Here is a 21,757-nt window from a genome sequence, read left to right as displayed (position 1 = left end):
CTGGGGCTGGGGCATATTCGCCACACGTCTCTCCTTGTCTACAGAGAAGGCACACTGGTTCTACCAGTGGAGAAAGACATGGAAGGACTAGCTCTTTAGTTTAAAGAAAAACTACCAAAGTCCCTCCACAGTGCTTTCCCCACTTGTAGAAGCCGGCCCAGTTCTCTCCAGCGTGACTCAAAACAGTTATTCGGAAACACGGTAAAGTCGAAGGGGCATCGTCATTAGGCTATAAACAACCAAGACTGTCTTTTTTTAAGTTTTCTGACAGAAACTAGGCAATCCTGCGGACTATTTCACAATTTTTCTCTTGGCTGGCAAGGAAAAGGAGAAGCCTAAAATAAACTAATAGGAAACAAGCGATACTCTGCATTTGTGTAGAATTCTTTTCTGTACTAGAAAATATACACCTTTCTAAGTGGCTCCAAGGGCAGGAGGCCCAGAGTCCGCTCAGCCGGGCGACCCACTCTGCGGGCACAGGTATAAAGCCCTGGCCCCAGCCTTCCCGAAAGCGGTGTGCGAAGACAGAACCGAAGGAACAGCTCCACGACTTTTTAAAGTACCGAGAAAATACCACGATGAGTCAAGAATTGTTCATGCAGTAAAGCTACCTTTCAAGATATCAGAATCTGAACTTTACCACCAAAGGTACATACGAAAGAATTTCTAAATAATACACTGTAAGAAAAAGGGAAGCTGACACCAGAAGGCAGGCTGAGTGAGAAGACTGTTCACGCAGCATGGCGACAAACAGCAGACCTGTGCACCTGGCCTGGCCCGTGCTGAGTGCTGGGGGTCAGGAGCCCTGGGACCCCCGGCCGCGGGCACCTGCTCCGGGGTTCTGGACGGGACACCGTCTGGAGGTGTGTATGGGGGGATGGGCCTGGACCCGATGGAGGCTGCGGCTGTGCCATTCACCCCAGCTCTCCATGAAGTCCCTGGGGAGCCCCGCCTGTCCAAGCTCCGTCCACCAGCTCTGATTGAAGCCACCTGGAGGCTTGTGTGAGTCAGAGGAAGAGCCAACGGACACACTCCTGGCACATCACACACACAAGCACGCGACAAAAGGCTATGGGGAAGAGCAGATCACATCCCCAGAAATGAACTTGAATCGAAAAGTATCAATGGTAAAATGAAACATGAGCTGTGAGGCAGGACGGAGACTACTTAGGAGGGAACGAAGGGCTCAGAGGGCAAATCTAGAGAAGGACGCAGACACCATCACAGGGAGAAATGGGTGGAAAATACAAACCAGGGTAAGAGCAACAAAGGTCCAAGTGCGGACGATTCCAGGGCCGACGACACAAACACCTTCCAGATGAAATACACGGATCCAAGCTGGGTCATGAACAAAATGCAAGGAGGCACGAGCGAGACCGAAGAGCCACGGAGCGGTCTAAAGGGGCAGAGTGACCGCACAGAAGTGGCCGCGCATGGGTCAGCAGCCGTACTGGAAGGCGATCTCTCGAGCGTGGAGCAAGTACAGCGTCTGAAGGCAAAGGAGGCGGGAAGGGTGGTCTGAGGCAGACACAGGGATGTGCAAGAGGTGAAACGGTGCCCGTGCTGCGGAATCGACCGTGTCTGCAGGTTACGACAACAACATCTAACGCGCGGGGCTGAAGTAAACACAGAACCAGCACACGGCGGAACGGCGTGCGAGCCGGAAGGACGTACGGAGAGGGTGTCCAGAAGAGGGGGAAGAGAATGTTAAGATCTAGACTTGGTTGAGTTAATACAGAAGGTTAAAATGTAAGTGTAACTAGTAAAAGAATAGAAATAGTTTATAAATTTCCAAATCACGAGACAAGAAGATTTAGAATAAGAAAACCCATTAAGAAATAAACAGTAGAAAAGAAAACACACACACACACACACACACACACACACACACACACACACACACACAGATATCCCCTCCCCAAAAAACAAAGTTTTGGGGGAAAAAAAGGACAACAAAAATAAAGACAAAACAAGTCTGTCCAAATATATTGTTTATCTTAATAAGTACGAACGTATTAAATCTACCAGTTAGAAGAAACACGTTCTGGATTTGCAAAATCCGGCTCTATGATGTTTATAAGAGACACACGTAAAAGTTCAAGGATGTAACAAACTGGGAATTAACAGAAGAAAAATAATAAAGGAAAGAACAGAAGAAGTAATACAAGGAGAGAAAATGAAAGCTGGTCAGTGCTAACCTCCAGAAGGCAAAGTGAACTTCGGGACGAGAAGTCCCCCCAAAACAAGGAATTGTGTATGGTTAGGAAGCCTGAGGGTAACTGAATAAGGACATGAGGTTCAAGTAACCAAGAAGATAAAAACACTGTGTGTTTCTATGAAAAAACCCCAAATACAGAGCAAACACGAACTGACCCACAGGAGGAAACGGGCCCAGCCACTCCCACGAGGGACACACACGCCTTCTCACTTACTAACATGTCAAGAGACAAAGAACCACGAAAAACAGACGTTAACCAGCCTGAAGAGAAAGTGCACTTTTAAACCACGCTGAAACATTCAGAAACCGGCCACGTGAAGCAAACACAGCAGGATGTTACCCGAAGAGTTCAGGGGGCAGGCGGGTACACATATGCTCACGGCACAGCTCTCTCAACTTTCTGTGTGTCTGAATGTCTTTACAGTCCGTTACTGGAGAGAAATGGTCTTACACCAGCCCATAAAGACAGTCTCCACGAAAGCCAAAGAAGCTGTTAGCATAGACCATCAACCACTACCAAGAAAACCTTTGAGGAAATATCTGCATCTTTGGAGATGAGAAAACAGAAATAACTCCACAAAAGTTTGAGAACAAACAGGTCTTGAATGTCGTAACTAAAATGAAAATAACTGGCAGATTTTACTACATTAAAAAAAAAACTGACAAGAAAGAAAGAACAAGTCCTGGGTGATGACGGGCCGTATAATCACAGCAGACAAAGACCAACTTGGGAAGAACATACAGAACAAATATGACAAACACAGTTAATATGACAAAAACCTCTTAATATTAATAAGGAAAAACATATAAAATGTAAAAACTATAAAAAATACAGCCAAATTTAAAAAAGGCATCTGCATGGCGGCCCACATATGGGCAGGTCTTCAATATCAACAGTAATCAAGCTAAAGCAAACAAAACAAGCTCTCATTCGTTGGTCACCAGGCAAAAACGAACAAGGAAACATGGTGACACCGCCTCGTGCTGTCAGGGGCCAGAGCGTCCCCGCACGGACTGGTGACATGCAGCACGCGCTCGGTCAGCGCGAACGGCTCCCCGAACCAGGCCGACGGGAGGCGGCGGGCTGCACGTTCACAGTCACAGCTCGCTCGGCCCTGCCGCATGCGCACACGGGAACGAAAGGGGAGGGGCTGTAGAGCTATTCAGTATGACCGAAGTTTGGACACAAACCGATGGGAGTTCCATCTTACCAGATGATTCTGTTCCGATTTTCTCAGCTAGAATGTATGACTACCTTGTAAACTAATGAAAATGATTTGAAAAGGCTCAAAATTAAGTTAACAGATGAACTCTGACATTCCTTTATGTGCTTTTCTCTTAAGAACACTGCAAAGTAACGCTACACAGTTTGGTTTTCAGCGCGAGGGACAAGCTCTCCTCTGGACCCGATCACAAGGGGAACAAGGGCAGAGGCTCACTCAGGGCCCGCACTGTGTTCGGCTCTCCACGCGGTCGCCTCCCTGACCCCGCACACTGAGGCAGGCATCAGCACCGCCCTCTCTGTGGCCCTGGAGGCACACACTGAGAATGGGACACGGTGCAAACAGGCCCCACACCAGACACTCTGTGGCGAGAGGACAGTCACACAACATCCGCAGCTACACGGAACCCTTGGCAGGGGGTGGGGAGTAGAACGGGCAGGGTAGACCCAGCACAGTCACAGCCGGGACCGTAAGCCTCTTAAACCCGCCCTTCTTTTCCTTCTCTCGCATGTCTGCTGACTTACACAGCACACCTATGTAAGAACACACAAGAGCCGCCTCCAGACTGCAGGTAACTCGGCCTTCCCCCCACACCCCCTGAGAAGGCCTGTGATGACACCACCCCGCACCCATTTCTCCCATAATACGGGCCCTCCCCTGTGCACAGTAACCCCCACATTCTCCACTTCACTGACCCCGACCCATTAGTGCCTGCGTCTGTCCTCTGCCCACCACCTCCTCTCCCATTGCCTCAATTTCTGTATTCCCTAGAAATAAGCCAAATTTACACCAATTCTGATGCAGTCTTTGTCTTTCATTTCAAACAGATCTTTTCTTTCTGAATTAAATTTATTAATTTTTTAAGTAGATTCCACACCCAGTGTGGGGCTCAAACTCACGACCCAGAGATCGACAGCAGCATGTTCTAGCGACTGAGCCAGCCAGGGCCCCACGTCGCAAACAGAGCTTCACCTGAAGACTCCTCTCTCCAAACATACCCCCCACCCCCACGCGAAGGATCCCTGCTTCTGTCCTGCTGCCACAAACACGTCAGTGCATGGCGCATGAGGTTTCATTCGGGCCCCTGCTGTCCTCGGGCTCCGTGTCCTTTTACAGTATTTCCCGCACGCCTGGCTCCTTCCACCCTGTGACACCGCAGCTCCTGCTGTGGCCTCGCAGGGACAGGGCGGGATACAGTTCGCGGCAACAGGACAGGCTTTCACGGTGACCCGAAGGACGCCAACAGGTGCTCTGGCGTCCCGTCGCTAACTGCCAGGTGACGTGTCACCCAGGTCCTTCTCGGGCTTCACGGAACCGCCCACCACGGGCTGGAACTCTCGAGATCGTCACCCCTATCTCCCCACCGGCTTTTCACCTCCATTCCCGTATCATTTCTCTTTAAATGGAGACAGACTATTGTAGCATAGTCTCAGCTGTCCAGAGATGCTGGAGACGTAGTAGAGAGCCCCACGGGTGTCCCGCGCCCAGGTCCCCTCCCGCTCCTAGCCCCCATCACGAACGGCACATCGGCCACAATTCCTACTGCAACACTGACTTGTGCCTCATTCAGATTTCATTCCTTTTTCTACATCATCTTTGGTTCAGAATCCAACTTAGTCATCACGGCTCCACAGGCTCTTCTTGGCTCCGTCAGCTTCTCAGATTTTCCTTGTTTTGGACCCTCGTGACAGTCTGAAGGCGTACTGGTTTGGTATTTTGAATAATGTCCCTCGACGAGGAATTATCTGTGCTTCCCATGATGAGACTGGGGTTATGGGTATAGGAGAGGAAGCCACCAGAGGTGAAGTGGCCTTCTCCACTGACCCCAGCCAGGGCACCTGGCCTGGGTGTGGCCTGTCACTGCTGAGGCCGACCTTGCTCATCTAGCTGAGGTGGGGTGGCCGGCCCGCTGACTGCCCCCCCACGGTCCTGCACTAGTCTCCAAGTACAGCCATCCTTTAAGGTGGGATTTTAGGCTCTGCCCCCTTCGTGGTCACATCTGCATAAACTACGTCGAATTCTTCTGTGGGGGAGACCTGTCACTTCTCATGCGTTCACTCGGGTACGAGTAGGGCCTCCCGGGTATCTGCTCTGCACCCCGGGTTCTAAGCTAAAACCACTCGCTCACTTTGTGGCTCAAATGATTCCGGCTTTAGGCCCTGCAGGTGCTCTCGCCCCGAGCTGACCGAGCACTTCCTCCCTTCCGGCACAAGATGCGCAGGCCCCTCCCGTACCCCCTGCCCCCCACCGCCAGCATCAGGCACTTTCCAAAGGAGCCCTGCTTCCTTTCACTGATGAATGACATTAGAAACCAGGCACGGGGGACCACGGAAGACTTTAATGCTACTGGTATGAGCGATTTAAAAATGTAAAATAAATCCACATTTCTCCTTCCTTTTCATTGAAAAACCATGCACGTTCCCCCAGAACTGAAATTCAACAGGCTCCAACAACTTCCCCGGTTCCCAACAGAAACTCGTCCTGTGAGTGGCGTCCCTAGTGGCCCAGGACAGAACACAAGTCTCAGCAGCCAGCCGGCACACAGACCCCAGCTCGGCCACCGCCACCCCACTCGCTGCCAATGCTGCCGTGCCCACGACACAGCCTCGCCCCTTCTCGAGTGGGCAGGAGGGATGCAGGGGTGTCCTGGTTCCCTGCTTCCCTTTTCCAGCCTTGTTTAATAAAACCCCAGTCCCGGGAACATGGGCGTTCTCAGTCGCAGAGCTCCTCACACCACTTTCTAGGTTGTGGATGGCCCAGGAGACAGCCACGGCCAATGACCAGAGGCTCCTGGAGAGCAGTGGGCTATTGCTGACATGGCCCTCACAATGCATGGACAGTTTTCTAGCTGCTACCCTCACTTCCGTGTCTCTGTGCCTTCAAAGTCTCATCCCTCTTCCCAGGCAGCTCCCCCCACCTGCCCACATGCTTTCTTCGAGACTCGGGGAGACCACGTCCCCCTGTGAAACCACCTTGGACATCAAGGACCGTGTTCCCGACAGCCCCCTACCCCCAGGCACCTCCGCTTCAGCCCCTGGGCACACTGTTCTACAGCCCTGCTCACCCAGCTGAGTCTCCCTGCTCACTGGAAGCTTCCTGAGGGTGAGCGTTTCGGATTATGAATCTCCGAATACCCAGCACTTGGCTGCCAGCAGCTCGGCACACGCTCGGTAACGTCTGTTAGTGAACTAATGAGTAAAGAAATCAATGGACAAAGGAACAGATAATTGACCAAACAACCAAACAGGGAAAACTCCTCCTGTTATCCTGAACCTCATGTGAACTGAGGACAAGCCCAGCGTCACCTGAGACAAGCTCTCCAACGGTCTCCTCAATGCCGGTGATGTGCGTCTGAGCACCAAGTCCGGCAGGTGAAGAGTGCGACAGTCGCGAAGAGAATCTATGCTACAGGGAGTGCTGGCGGTTTCTGTCTCGGTGGTTAGTGGCGTCACGACTTCGACACCATCCTCTGAAGGGCAGGACTCATTCTACGGAACGTGACTCTGGGGTGATCTGCAGCCGAAGTTGCTCTCACAGCAGAGTGGTGACGGGTCCCTTTGACTTTACGTCCCCAGTTTACTGTGTATCTCCCCAAACCACCAGGAGCTCAGTAAGAGTACAGCCAGAAAAGGTGAGTGTTGGCCAGATGCGCCACTATTCCCCAGGAAACTCCAGCGGACCTTTCCTGGGACTTAAACATCAACTCTCTTTTGCTGCATGAATCACCAACACGATGCAGTACAGAACTTCCGCCTCCCCAGACCTAAGCTCCAGCATGCTGATATGCACGTAAGACAACCTGATGGGAAACTCTAATACACAAACTAATTCCATGATCCGAAAAATTTCGTTTCTCTAAACATCCTGTTCCATGAGCAACAAGTGAGTCACGCATCTCCACCTGTGAAAACCCTACAGGAACATCAACGGGGAATGTGAGTAGTAACTGAATCAGCAGTTCTGCATCCGATGCGAACTGGAAGAGAGACTTCCTCCCGACACGATTAAAGCTGGCGACGGCAGTCCGTGCTGACGCCACACGGTCAGCTCAGAGGTGCTGGCCAACAAGTGAAAATGTCTGTGCGTACAGTTACTGTCGCTGGAATTCTTTGCTCATGAAAACTTTCCTTCTCCCAGATGCAACTGTTCTAGAAATGGCAGCATTTGGGGTTTGGGATTTAACTTTAGGCAAACTAATACCGCGGCCTGAAGGCTGGCCTATTGCTGGGCACGCGGTGCTGCTGGGGCGGGGGGTACTTACTCCAACACTTCGTAGTTGGACTTCTTCTCGAGCGCGTTGCCTCGCATCTCCCAGTACGAGCGCCTAAAACCAGGGAAGACACACATTGACACACACGTGTAAGGACCGTCCGTGCTGCTCAGCGGAAACGGCGCTGCGGCTCGGCCACAGACACCCTGCTGTGCTGTAACGAACACGAACCTGACCCCAGCGGTGACTCCCAAGCCCCTGGGAGGCAGAGAGCAGTGAACGCACGCTCCGTCCTATTGGACGAGCTTGCTTTCTCCTTGAGTGAGAATCAGGTGTGGCTCTCCGTGAGGACGAGACAAAGACTCCAGGTGTAAGGAGCTTAGCTGCGACTGCTGGTGGCTGTGCGTGTCTCCCGGTGACAGCCTGCACGAGCAGGACGGCTGCGAGGACACCAGCCTCCTCCAGGCGAGCAGCAAGTACACTGACTCCTGCAGGGCCACGTGTCACCAAGGGCAAGTGCAGGGATGTGTGACAGAATCATCAGGGCAGGCTGTGCAGGGAGTGGGCAGGCTCCGGCCTGGGCAGCGCTGTCCACCGCTCTGAACGTTCATCGTCTGGACTTCCCCCTCACTCCACACTACCCAGTCAAGCCATGTCGGGCCCCACGGGAGCCAGGTCCTCTCTCTACAGAACCTGCCGCCCATGGGCCGGATTCTCTCTGCACATACACGGTACCCGGCAGAAGGACACCACCGGCTGGAGCTGCCTTGGGACACATGGGTAGGACACGTCATCTCAAGTTACATAACAGGAGGATGAGACTCCGTTTCAAACCTGTCTCTAATACTATAAATACTGGCTTTGCTTTTTAAATTTGTTTGGCTTTTTCTTTGGTCTACTCAAAATGCAAGTAGTAGATTTAGATGAAAAACTACAGAGGGCCCCCAAAGGGTCCCTCAGGTTGGTTTTCTTACTTTCTCCCCATGCGGAGGTGGGGGGTGAAGGAGGGGCCTGCAGGGGAGGCCGCACCATCAGGCTTCTCCCGCAGCCCTTCACTTCACAATGAAGTCAGGGATGCTGCATGGGGCAGAGGGAGGGATAAACACAGCACAGGAGGCCCATGTGGGAAGGAGCAGGAAAGGTACCGAGAACCCAGGGTGGTCCCAGTGCCTCTGGCCCAACAGCTCGTGCTTTCTGACCCCATCCCCAGATAAGCCCACGCAGCACTGTCTGGAGGCAGAAAGGGGTGGCCAAGGACGCTTTCTGCCTAGAGCTGTGAGGGCTCAGGGGCAGGACAGGAACAGAAGAGACCAGTGCGGGATGATTTCTGTTGCTGGGAAACAGAATTAAGGCTGAACACAAATTTTGATGAAGACTTGAGAGTGACACTCTAACTATCCTCGGGTCCTTGTAGGGACTGGTATGTATCAGCCCCGGGCAGTATAAAAAATAGCGACCTTGGGGGGAAATTCTAACTGTTCCGAGCATACATTATCAAACTGTGGCTAGCTTAACCAACTCATCTTAAACTAGCAGCCCGGAGTACATTTTAATTGTAATCACACCTGAAAAAGGTAAAGTACTCTTTCCTTCAAAATTAACATGCTAGCATAGAAGATAGCGTATGACACCCGGGGACAAATATTATCAGAATTAAGAACGACATTCTCAGATTTCCATTTCCCATGGCGCTGCAACACGGCAGCCACCGGCTGCATGTGGCTACTTACGCTTCCATTCAAATGCTGTGCGCTAGCCGCTCCCCACCTGTGGCGCGTGTCGAGCACCTGGGACCCCAGTGACACAGGTCACTTGCATGACCCCCAGGAGATTACTGAGGAGCACTTTCAGACCTGCTCACACATGTGCACGCTCGTCAATCATTCCAGCTCTAAATGCAATGAAATATCATTTTAAAGGATCCTACGATTTCTAAGTTACACTGACAACCTAATTCAAAATCTCCAATTTTTACTCAAATTTTATTCAGTATTTTTTGAATAATCTTTATGAGGAAAAAGAAAATACTTGGATGATGTCCCAAACTAAAGAACGCCACGGAGCAGCAAAGCCCCCAGCCCCCGGTTAGCACCTTACCGGATTTCCAGACAGCCCAGCTTCAGAGCAATGTCCTGGTCCACGCGGTCAGCTACCTCTGACATGTAGTCACTCTTCACCTGCAACAGAAGAACGGGGAGACAGTGCGGCGTTAGCAGGGCACGCGGCAGAGTCGCTCATTCCACGACTGCTTCCAGGGTGCCCTTCACATCCACCAGACACCGGGCCAGTAATTGTACTAGACGCTGGATATAAAAATGAGTAACACCAAGAACAGCTACGGAAATAAAATGGACTCTCACTGCAAACTCATCTAATCCAAGAGCACTTAAACCTTAAGAAGCAACAACGTCATCTGAATCACAAGCGGCTTTAGACACTGCGCCCCACGCTGTCACCAGGGAAAGCAGGAAGGAAGATCTCCAGTTCCAAGCAAATCTGCAGTGGATGTATTTTCTCAACTCAAACTACAGTCCCCCAGCATTCTTTGGGCCCCCGTGGCAAGGGCAAAGGAAACTTACAGATTCCCAAACCCACATAACTCTGCAACGAGCACGTCCCACCTCACCACCACCGGCACGTGAGCATCTGCAAGGTCACAACACGTGTAAAATCCAAGGTAACGAGGAGACTCTTGGAATAGGCACCGACCGGTGTTACAAGCGACTGACGACTCACTAAATTCTACCTCTGAAACTAGTAAGACTCTCTATGCTAATTAAATCGAATTTGAATCGGGAAAAAGAGAAGAATCCAGAAGAAGTCCGCAAGCACCTTCTGAGGAACGGCTGTGCTCGGTGACAGTGAGTGGCGCACTGCCGGCTGACCTGAGAGCATGTGACAGGAAGAAGACACTTCCCGAGACGAAACACAGCAGACCTCCTTCTCGAGCGGCATTAAGGGAGCAACACGCGCAACAGACCTGGCCACAGGGAGCGCCACTCTGAGCCCCAGTCGGGGACGTGTGGCCGGTCCCGAGGAGGTCCGTTATTCCCCACAGCAGCTCTGTGTCACGGAGACCACACTCCATTCCTGTAGCACGGATTTCGGCGATACACCATTTCGTGCAAACCTGTCTTGTCCTGTACTATGGAAGGATTTCAAACACCCTTGATTGTGTCTCTTAGCGCTCAGATCTAAAGTATTGACTCTCGGGCCCGTCACAGAAAAGGGGTGTCAACCTCTGCCCGAGAACAAAACTCCAAAGACCCTGTTCATCAACGTCTACCTCCGAGCTGTCAGCTCACTTGCTCAAAAGACGTCCAACCCCCGATCAACTCTGCCGAGCTTACACCACGTACGTCATCGTCGTGACCTTCCCTTGCAAAGACCCCCGACCTCCCAGGCTCTCGCGAGCCCTTTACCTGCCTGACAAAAGCAGCGCCTGCCGAAACAAGCCGGCCACCCCCCTCGCCGCGCTGACTGCTGAGTGACTAGAGAAACCCGAGTGTAGTACGAGCTCTGCCAGTGGCCGGCTGAACCTGCCCAGCCGCTCGGCAGCGCTCGCCTAGGAAGTTTGCCAACACACTGATCCACACTTCCTCCCGCCAGTTCACCACCTTCTTCCCTACCGTGAGCATGAGAGTCCTCAGAAGGGAATATCCTCTCCAGTGCACCAAGAATCGAGCACACGATGTGCACCGTACTTGCCAACGCACTCCTTTGTCTTGGGGAGGAGTGACGACCAGTCACCTGGCCATGGGCAACCACACGCTATTTCGGATCTCAACATTTCCTCTCAACACCTTGGCCTTATTTTCTGCATTAGCACCTAGACCTAGGCGGTTAATAACACTGATTAACAGAATGACTGAGGAAATGAATGAATGAATAATGTCTTCAAATTGGGGTTTGGGTACCTCTGTAAATATCATTTTTCATGTACGAAAGCAACAGTAATTTCTATTGTTTACACATATTAGGTATTTAAGACTGATTCAGTGGAACTGGTTTACTCAATCCACTAAATTAAGTAAAAAGCTTTAATCCTAGAATCATTTTGTTTATACTTCAACTGGCCCTCTCTCCTATATAGCAAAAAATAGATACAAACTTCAAAGCTAAGCTTTTGCATCCTAAGTAGGTTTATTACCGCACACAAAAATACAGGCACACGAGGTACAACAAGATGTGCATTTCCATGAGTCAGAGAAATAGCACAGTTGTTCTGACTGAACCAGTCGATCTTAGTTTATGGTTCGCTTAGGACTTCAAAGAAACCACAGCAGAATATCAATTACCTGCTGAGTAAATTTCATCATTACAAAATTATCTTAGGGCGCCTGGGTGGCTCAGTGGGTTAAGCCGCTGCCTTCGGCTCAGGTCATGATCTCAGGGTCCTGGGATCGAGCCCCGCATCGGGCTCTCTGCTCAGCAGCGAGCCTGCTTCCCTCTCTCTCTCTCTGCCTGCCTCTCTGTCTACTTGTGATCTCTCTCTGTCAAATGAATAAATAAAATCTTTAAAAAAAAAAAATTATCTTAAAGATTAATTACAATTTTTAAGCACTTTTCACAGGTGGGAAAACGTAATCACATACTTTATTTCATTCATCAAAACCAAATGCACATTAGTTGCAAAAATGCACAGAGAGGAAATGGCAATTATGCAGAAACCCCCATTATGAACATGACCTGAAAGCTCTAGGCGTTGTTCTCCTAGATCAACAGTGCACTTCTCTCGGCGCTCAGCAAGAGCGCCACGGCCTGAAGTGATCCATGCGCCCTGCAAAGTGGACTGACCCCACACAAAGCCGCTCAACGGACCCTCGGCTCCCCACATCCCTACCCCAAGCCCTGGGCAGCCCGTGTCTGCAGGAGCACAGACGGCGAACCCCATCCACATTCCTGCCAGCCCCTCCGCAGATGACGTTCTCCAACACCACCACGCACGTTCACAGACCAAAGCTGTGCTCAGGCATCTTTCTTTAGGACTCGGGGTTCCACTACGCTCCGTGTTCATCTCTCTAAGACATCTCTGACTGCCTTTCATCTCCTACTGACTTCCAGCGAAACTCACTGCCTTTCGTCTGTGAAATGAACGCAATTTATTAGAATTTAAGCGTACGTGGATAAAACTGCTTCAAGTAAGCACACCGTGCTCCCTGGCCAGCAGACCTACGTGTATGCGACGTGTCCTGGAGCCCACAGCACCGCCGTGAGAGGACAGCACCACTGCCCCCAACTTAAAGGCTTAGAACAAGGGGCGCCTGGGTGGCTCAGTGGGTTAAAGCCTCTGCCTTCGGCGAAGGTCGTGGTCCCAGGGTCCTGGGATCGAGACCCGCATCAGGTTCTCTGCTCAGCGGGGAGCTTGCTTCCCCCCCACCCCCGGCCTGCCTCTCTGCCTACTTGTGATCTCTGTCTGTCAAATAAATAAATAAAATTAAAAAAAAAAAAAAAGGCTTAGAACAAGCCTAGAGAGAATGAGAGCGACAGCAGAGGGGCTGCCCCGGATTTCAGGAGCGCCTGCCAGGGCCGAGGCCCCGCGCTGTCACAGACATCATTTGCAATCTTTACAACAAGTCTTCAAGGCGGGGGTTAGTCGTCCCGTTTTATACAGAAAGATCAGGGAAGTCAGGTCACCCATGGTCACACAGCGAGTGTTGTAAGTGAGGACTCAAGCACCAGTTGGCCGACCCTACGGCGTGTGGCCACATCGCCTGCAAACTCTCCCACAGCAAAGACCATAGTCTTCCTCCGCGGGAAGACGACGCAGGGTGGGTCTGGAGCACATCCCGCCCCCTGTCCCCCGCAGGGGCTCATGAAATGACTTCCCGCACACCGCCCGCTTCGCCTGGCGTCATGTCGCAGTCTCTTTATGCCGCAGACAGCTGCCGTGCGCTGTCCCCACGTGCAGCCCGGGAGCACGCGTCTTCCAAGAGAAGACCTCTGAGAGCTGGTGTTCGGTTTGCTTGCTGTTAAAGATTTTATTTATTTGTTTCAGAGAGAGAGTGTGCGAGCAGGGGAGGGCCGCGGGGGAGAGAGAACCCCAGCAGACCCCATGCTGAGCACAGAGCCCGACGTGGGGCCATCGCACAACCCTGAGATACGCCCCGCGCCGAAACCAAGAGTCGCGCTGACCATCTGAGCCACCAGAAGTCCCGTGTTTGGTTTTTCAAATTAATCTGCATCCGTGTTGATATGAATTTCCTACTTCGAGAAACAGGGTGTGTTGGACATCCTTCTGTGGCAAGAACTGTTTATATTCATGAGGTTTTTTTCTTCTTACTCTGCGAGAGAATCAAACAACCCAAGTTCTGTAAATCCTCCTAGTGAGTGACTCAGCTTTGAGGCTGGTTCTGGGGGTCCCACGCCCAGAGTGTTCCTACCAGTGTGAGAGTCTGACCAAGTCCAAGAGGTGGGCTGAAGGCAAATGTATACTGCCTTCCCGTTCCTACAGTCTTTCGTAGAGAGGGATGACCAAGAAATGTGTCGAACAGAGCAAGTGAGCGAGGTCTACCTACTTCCTCAATACCATGAGCACTTCTCGAAACACACGTAAGTGACAAAAGCAGATGAAAAGTCCAGTACTCAGTCCATCAGATACGCACAGGACAGACCGTCGAACAAGTCAGACTTGGACCTATACGTATTTTACCTTTTTGGGGGAAAAAGGACAACTGACAATTCCCACACTGAAAATGTCAGGTATTCAAGACAGCGTGGTGCGGGCACGAAAACAGACACACAGACCAACAGAACAGAGTGGAGCCCAGATGTGGACCCTCAACTCTACGGTCAAATGATGTTCGACAAAGCAGGAGAAAATATCCAGTGGGAAAAAGACAGTCTCTTCAATAAATGGTGCTGGGAAAACTGGACAGCGATATGTAGAAGAATGAAATGTGACCATTCTCTTACACCATACCCTAAGATAAACTCGAAATGGATAAAAGACCTCAACATGAGGCAGGAATCCATCAGAATCCTAGAGGAGAACATAGGCAGTAACCTCTTCGATATCAGCCACAGCAACTTCTTTCAAGATATGTCTCCAAAGGCCAAGGAAACAAAAGCAAAAATGAACTTCTGGGACCTCATCAAGATCAAAAGCTTCTGCACAGCAAAGGAAACAGTCAACAAAACAAAGAGGCAACCCACAGAATGGGAGGAGACATTCATAAATGACACTATAGACAAAGGACTGATATCCAGGATCTATAAAGAGCTCCTCAAACTCAACCCACACAAAACAGATAATCATGTCAAAAAATGGGCAGAAGACATGAACAGACCCTTCTCCAAAGAAGACATACAAATGGCTATCAGACACATGAAAAAATGTTCATCATCACTAGCCATCAGGGAGATTCAAATTAAAACCACATTGAGATACCACCTGACACCAGTTAGAACGGCCAAAATTAGCAAGACAGGAAACAACGTGTGTTGGAGAGGATGTGGAGAAAGGGGAACCCTCTTACACTGTTGGTGGGAACGCAAGTTGGTGCAGCCACTTGGGGAAACAGTGTGGAGATTCCTGAAGAAATTAAAAATAGAGCTTCCCTATGACCCTGCAATTGCACTACTGGGTATTTATCCCAAAGACACAGAAAAGAAGGGCCGTCTGTACCCAATGTTTACAGCAGCAATGGCCACGGTCGCCAAACTGTGGAGAGAACCAAGATGCCCTTCAGCAGATGAATGGATAAAGAAGATGTGGTCCATATACACGACGGAGTATTATGCCTCCATCAGAAAGGATTAATAACCAACTTTTGTAGCAACATGAACGGGACTGGAAGAGATTATGCTGAGTGAAACAAGTCAAGCAGAGAGAGTCAAGTATCATACGGTTTCACTTACTTGTGGAGAATAAGGAATAATACAGAGAAGGATAATATAGAGAAGGAAAGGAAAAGTGAGTTGGGGGAAACTGGAGGGGGAGATGAAACATGAGAGACTGTGGACTCTGAGAAACAAACAGAGGGTTTTGGGGGTGGGGTGGGGGGATGGGTAAGCCTGGTAGTGGGTATTAAGGAGGGCATGTATTACAAGGAGTACCAGGTGTGGTGCATAAACAATGACTCTTGGAACACTGAAAAAATAAAATTAAATTAAAATGTTAAAGAAAAAGTCAGGTATTAGAAGAATAAAAAATTAAAAAAATCTCCCACACGGAGCTGCCATTTCAAACTGTTTCAACTGACAGAACGCTTTATAGCCAAGAAAATACAGATAAGGAAATCAATTTCTGACAATACAAATATCTGAATAAAAACTTGTAAAGATAAAAAATTTGAATAAAAATCACAGGAACAAGAAACCACACATCCTGGTACTTCAGTACTTCCCCAGGCACTCCCAGATTCTACTCCTCAGGGTGAGGGACAGCTCCCACCTTGGTGTCTCCTTTCAACTCCCTGCCGGAATGCCTTCTGTCAAGTCAGTCATAATTATGCTACAGGTGATGTGTCCAGGACAGGACGGATGGCGACGCAGGTAACACAGGAAACACGTGTTTGAACTGCGGGGTCCCCTCGCGCATGGTTTCTTTTTTAAATAAACACAGTACAGACCTGTAAATGTATCTTCTCTTCCCTACGACCTCCTTAATGACATTTTTTAATCTCTAGCTTACTTTACTGTAAGAATATTGTATATAACCACATACAACATACAAAATATGTGTTGATTGACTACATTATTACTAGAGATTACTTCTGATCAAGGCTAGGCTATTAGTAGTTAAGTTCGGGAAGGGGTCAAAAGTCACACATGGATTTATGACCGTGCAGGGGGTCAGCACCCGTCACCCCCGACATTGCTTAAGGGTCAGCTGTACTCATTTTAATCTTAAAGTATCTGTAGGAGAAAACAATGGGAACTCCACATCTGACCCACGCTTCCCAAGGGCTGAAAATTTCGAGTGCCAAACGATTTGTATAGAAGTTCTACATTGATACAAATTGAGTTCATATGACAACTTCTTGACCAAACACGGGCCTCGCTCTTCTCATAACGGCCACCATTATTTGCAAAAGGTTGCCAATCAAATGCAATTCTTTCCGAAATGAGATTTCAGAGAGATGAAGAGGAATAAAATGTTATATGGCAAAGGAAAAGTTTGATTTCGGGGTTAGACATACTTCCCTTGTTTTAAAATGAGTCATTAGCTTTAGCGTCAAAACTCAGTTTTATAACTTCTGATCTACAGTGAATAGGGTTATAATAAGATTCCAGTTTATTTTTAGAGTGTGCTGATTAATATCTTCCAGAATATTCTAAAACGGGTCAACTAAGAGTGTAAGCCAGCAGCAACAGACGTGAGGCCCAAGAATTTTGGATGTTATAATTCAGAAGAGACATTACCTCTACAAGAAATGGTACAGAAATAAAAGGCAAAAAAATCAGAAAACAGTTAAGAGCCATAAATGATGGCCTGGTGGACTTTCTTAAAGGGGGAAGGGACACAAAACTTGAAAACATGCTAGATAAAAACTCAACACATGCATTACCCATCCAAGCTGGTCGTGGCTGAGAAGAGCTGGCGGTGATGTGACAGGTTTACCTGAATTACAGATCCCAGCGGGACAAAGTGCCGAGACAGGAGAAGGAAGTGGATGCACAGGGAGGGCAGCCGGAGAGGTTCTAACGTGGACCCGCATGGAGGCCTCACGAAGAAGGGAGGAAAGGCAAGGTCCGAGTCAAAATCATTAAGACATTTCCAGAACTGATGAAAAGAGATGAGCCCCCAGGTACAGGGAGACATCACAGACCAAGCAGGAAGAAATGAGTGGAGATCCACACTTGATTGTAACAAAACTGCAGAACACGAAGGACAAAGGAAAGGTCTTCAAGCTGGCCAGAGAGAAAGGGCAGATCACCTTCAAAGACAGGATGACAGCCAACTTCTCAACAGCAATAATAAACATCCAAGCTCCGCGAGAGAACGCTCCCTGGCCTGACCCATGCCCAGAAACAGGAAAAACGAATCCCAGCCACACAGGAGCCTGAACAACACCGCCAACAACCTCGAATGCACGGGTGTTCGTCACACTCCGTACCCAACGCTCACAGAAGACACGTTCTCCTCCAGCAAAACCAGAACCTTGAAACGACCTCAGCAGGTGGGAGGTGCTGAAACAGGTCTAAACAAATCTGGACTAGCATCAAATGAACCGCAGTCTCTAACCGCAGTTCAAAATGATTCTGGAAATGAACCAAACGGATCCATGTTTAAATAGCCTTATGATAACTTCCATTTCCACCAACACAGTGGACCAAATGTCCTGACGAGACTGCTCACTGAAAACAACTAAAAGCGCAGAATCACACATTTTTTAGTCTTCCGGAATGCTTCTCTGAGCTGGATAACATACAAAACAATATGCAAACCCGAGTCAGTCTGCTGAGGGAACGCAGAGGACTCGGGGGAGGTCTCGGGCAGCTCGTACCTTAGGCCAGAATCAAACACACACTCACTGTAAAATGTGACCAACTTGCAAGGGGAAGTAAGCAAGGGGATGATGGACACACAGGACCACGGCTGCCTGCATGGAGTGAGGGGGCGGCAGGGGGGTGTGACAGGGACAGGGACCAGGAGACAACAGGCATGTTCTCTTCATATGGGCCTAGCATCACGGGCACTCACGCTAGTACTGTCACACCCCACAGAAGCATACACATATTGGGTGTTACCAAACTAAATAACCAAAAAGAATCAAGGTTATCAAATTCTGGGCCCCTTAAAAATGGATCCATTTAGCCTGGAATTCAGTGGAAATATACATACACATATATGTATACATCTTACATATTTTCGTCAATAGAAAAAAGATTTTAAAAATTATACAATGGGTGTCATTTAACTCTGAGGCTTCTGTTAGATAACTTATCCCTGAACTCGGTGAAAATTTCCACACTCAAGTTCTTACAAAATATGAATGCAAGCTGGGGCAGCCACTCTGGAAAACAGCATGGAGGTTCCTCCAGAAGTTGAAAATAGAGCTACCCTATGACCCAGCGATGCACTACTGGGTATTTACCCTAAAGATACAAATGCAGGGATCCGAAGGGGAACATACACCCGAATGTTTATAGCAGCAATGTCCACGATAGCCAAACTATGGAAGGACCTGAGATGTCCATCAACAGATGAGTGGATAAAGAAGGTGTGGTGTGTATGTGTGTATATATATATATATATATATATACACACATACACATATATATACACATATAAAAATATATATATATTTTTCATTTCTTTTGATGGCTGCATAGTATTCCATTGGAATACTATGCAGCCATCAAAAGAAATGAAAAATCTTGCCATTTGCAACATGGATGGAACTAAAGGGCATTATGGTGAGCGAAATACATCAGTCAGAGAAAGACAATTATCATATGATCTCCCTGATACGAGGAAGTTGAGGGGCAGGGAGGGGAGTCATGGGGGGCAGGGAAGGAAAAAATGAAACAAGATGTGATTGGGAGGGAGACAAACCGTAAGAGACTCTTAATCTCAGAAAACAAACGGAAGGTTGCTGGGGGGTGGGGGTTAGGGAGAGGGTGGCTGGGTGACGGACACTGGGGACGGTATGTGCTGTGGTGATTGCTGTGAAGTGTGTTAAGTCTGGTGATTCACGACCTGTACCCCTGGGGCTAATAATACATTATATATTAATTCTTTAAAAAAGGGGAAAAGAAGAGAAAAAAAGGTTCTTACAAAATACTTTAGTTCCATTCACAATTAAGTAGACCCTGGCTACAAACAGTCGCTGAAGGGCCACAGTTTTATTTATGCCGTGTGTGTGTGTGTGTGTGTGTGTGTGTACATGCGTGTGCACACGAGCACGTGTTTAAACAGGGGAAAGCTCTGAACTCCTAGCTGATTTCCAACGGTGGCATTAGGCCTGTCCCGATCTGGGTCCTGCCTGCACAGGTGAGCACACGGGTGGCCTGTGACAGTGCTGGAATTCCCACGCGTGCAACAGGACAGCTTCTGCACTGAGAGGTTCGCACAAGGAGCTGAGAAACACGTAGGTCCTCGTCAAAGCAGCAACGCAAACACCACCCTCCTTGCACGACTCTGTTAGGTCAGGGTAGAAACTGTCCCATGAGCGGAGCCACGCATGTTCTATGCAGGACGGCGGTGAGCGCCGGCATCAGCGTCACGGCTCCCGCGCGTGCGAACGTGGCTGCGGCGCTTGGGTCAGGACGGACGCGCACGTCTGATGCTCCGCACAACTTATCCGAGGAACCTCGTACCGACCTTACTGAGCGAGGCCCCGGTTCCCCTTCCGGAAGCGCGCTGCTCCGATGAGCACCCGCACACACGCACGTGTCCGTCTTACTTTGCCGTGAGCCCCTGCGAGGGCAAGTGTCAGTGTGACTGTGGAACTGCCACAGTCCACTAGTTCTTCCGCACTATGCCTCACGCGACCCGGAGGGCAGGAGTGCGCTCACCGCTCTTAGTACAGCTGCCAACTCGCTGGTGGACGACGGTCCTTCCCCCGCCCTCCCCCGGGACTCAGCACACACCCTTACCCCCTCCGTCTCCTGTCCCTGGGACGTGGGCAAGGGGCAGTATCATCATCGCTCTCGTGTTTCTTTTAAAACATGGGTCCGTGGTAGAAAACCGTGAAGTCACACACATTATTTAGGATAAAGATACTTTGAGTGATGTTTCAGAGTATTTGGGGACCTCCTAAAAATGTGCCATGTGACTACCAACTGTGAGATTAAGAAGGGTCAGGATGCGGAAGAGAAAGTGCGGGAACGGAGAAAGCAGAGGGTGGGTGGAGGCGCACGGGGCGGAAAGGGACATGTCCCGTCCCGGAAGGTGAGCTCACACGCGTGTCACATTCACAGACGGTAACTGCCGATGGCTCCGGGGCCTGGCGCAGCCTACGGACTGAACGTGAAGACTGGCGGGGCGCGGGAAGGACAGACAACCCCACCTCACTCACCGGGATAGGTGACACAGCCGTGCATCTTACTCGATGGGATAGCTGGGCCGCCGCACGCACGGGGAGCGCACAACGGGATGCACGCTCCCCGCCTCTTGGGTCCCCTAAAGACCACTGAACGATACAGACCATGGTGATAGAGTTCTCCGGAGGAAGAGGAAACTGGGGCCCCACCAGCACGTGCGGTACTTTTAGTCAGAGACAGAAGCAAGGTCCCGCCGAAGGGAAAACGAGGACAGCAGGTCGCAGCGTGGAAGGAACAAGAATGCGGCCGGCTGCGAGGTCGGCCGGGAGTCACGAAAGGGAGGGACTGGGAGCCAAGGAGGCCTGACTGTGAACCGCAGATCTGTGTCACTGAAGCAGTCACGGATTTCCTCGGGGGTGGATCATCTCAAAGAAGTCACGCCCACAGTGACAAAGGTCACCGACGAGAGCGAGAGCGCAAGGCAAACCCACCGGCTGACTCCCGTCGCCTGCTTCCCTCCAGCACGAGGTTCGCCAGACACCGCCGCCGAGCTGGGATGCACACCCCAGAGCAGCTCGTAACCGAAGTCACCCCTGCGGTATGAGTGGGCCCCCAACAATCGCCACTGCATCGAAACGTGACTCTCCTCTTTCCGTGTTGCCAAGTGCAAACCCCCTCTCCCACGCAACTCCGCATCGCGCTCAACCTCCCCAAGCTGCTGTCGGGCCCTGGCCCTCACGCTTCCCGCTCCCGATGGCGTGAGAACACAGGCCCAGTCCCTGGGAGCAGCGTCCTGGTGTCCTGCGCTCACAGCGAGGGTCTCCCCAGCAGGAACCCGCAGGTTTCTCACATCGGGAAAGACAACGACCTACCCGGCTACCGCCTTCCTTTGGAAGTGAGCCCACCTTTTCTCGTTCCCACCATCACGCCACTGGACTGACACCATCCATGCCCTCGTTTTCACGCCCGATCAGTCTCCCATTCCCAACAAATCCACCACTGAATGCGCTCCAGGCACACCTCCGTCTCCCCCATTTCTTGCCTGCACGGCTGGAGCGTCCCCTCACCCGCTCGCAGCCTCCTTAAGACCCATCCAGTCCGTGACGGATGCTGGCGCCATCAGTGTGGTCTGACTTCCCAACAACAAAAATTCTCAAGACGTTCACTGACTAC

The 21,757-nt window shown here is 50.3% G+C and overlaps 1 protein-coding gene across 26 annotated transcripts in view; it reads right to left on the bottom strand.

Annotated features, from left to right (window-relative positions):
• The window catches only part of PTK2 (protein tyrosine kinase 2), a 245,726-nt gene that overhangs the window by 119,691 nt on the left and 104,278 nt on the right, over nt 1-21,757 (bottom strand). For all 26 annotated transcript variants that reach the window (XM_046001796.1, XM_046001805.1, XM_046001597.1 and 23 more), the window contains 2 exons: nt 9,749-9,828; nt 7,703-7,765 (listed from right to left, as the gene is read on the bottom strand). In XM_046001796.1, the coding sequence (XP_045857752.1) occupies nt 7,703-7,765; nt 9,749-9,828 (143 nt within the window). The remainder of the gene's footprint in view (nt 1-7,702; nt 7,766-9,748; nt 9,829-21,757) is intronic.

This window comes from Meles meles, chromosome 1 (genome assembly GCF_922984935.1).
Source record: "Meles meles chromosome 1, mMelMel3.1 paternal haplotype, whole genome shotgun sequence".
Taxonomy (NCBI): Eukaryota; Metazoa; Chordata; class Mammalia; order Carnivora; family Mustelidae; genus Meles; species Meles meles.
Note: the sequence above shows the minus strand (reverse complement) of the source record. Positions and strands in the feature narration are given on the sequence as shown.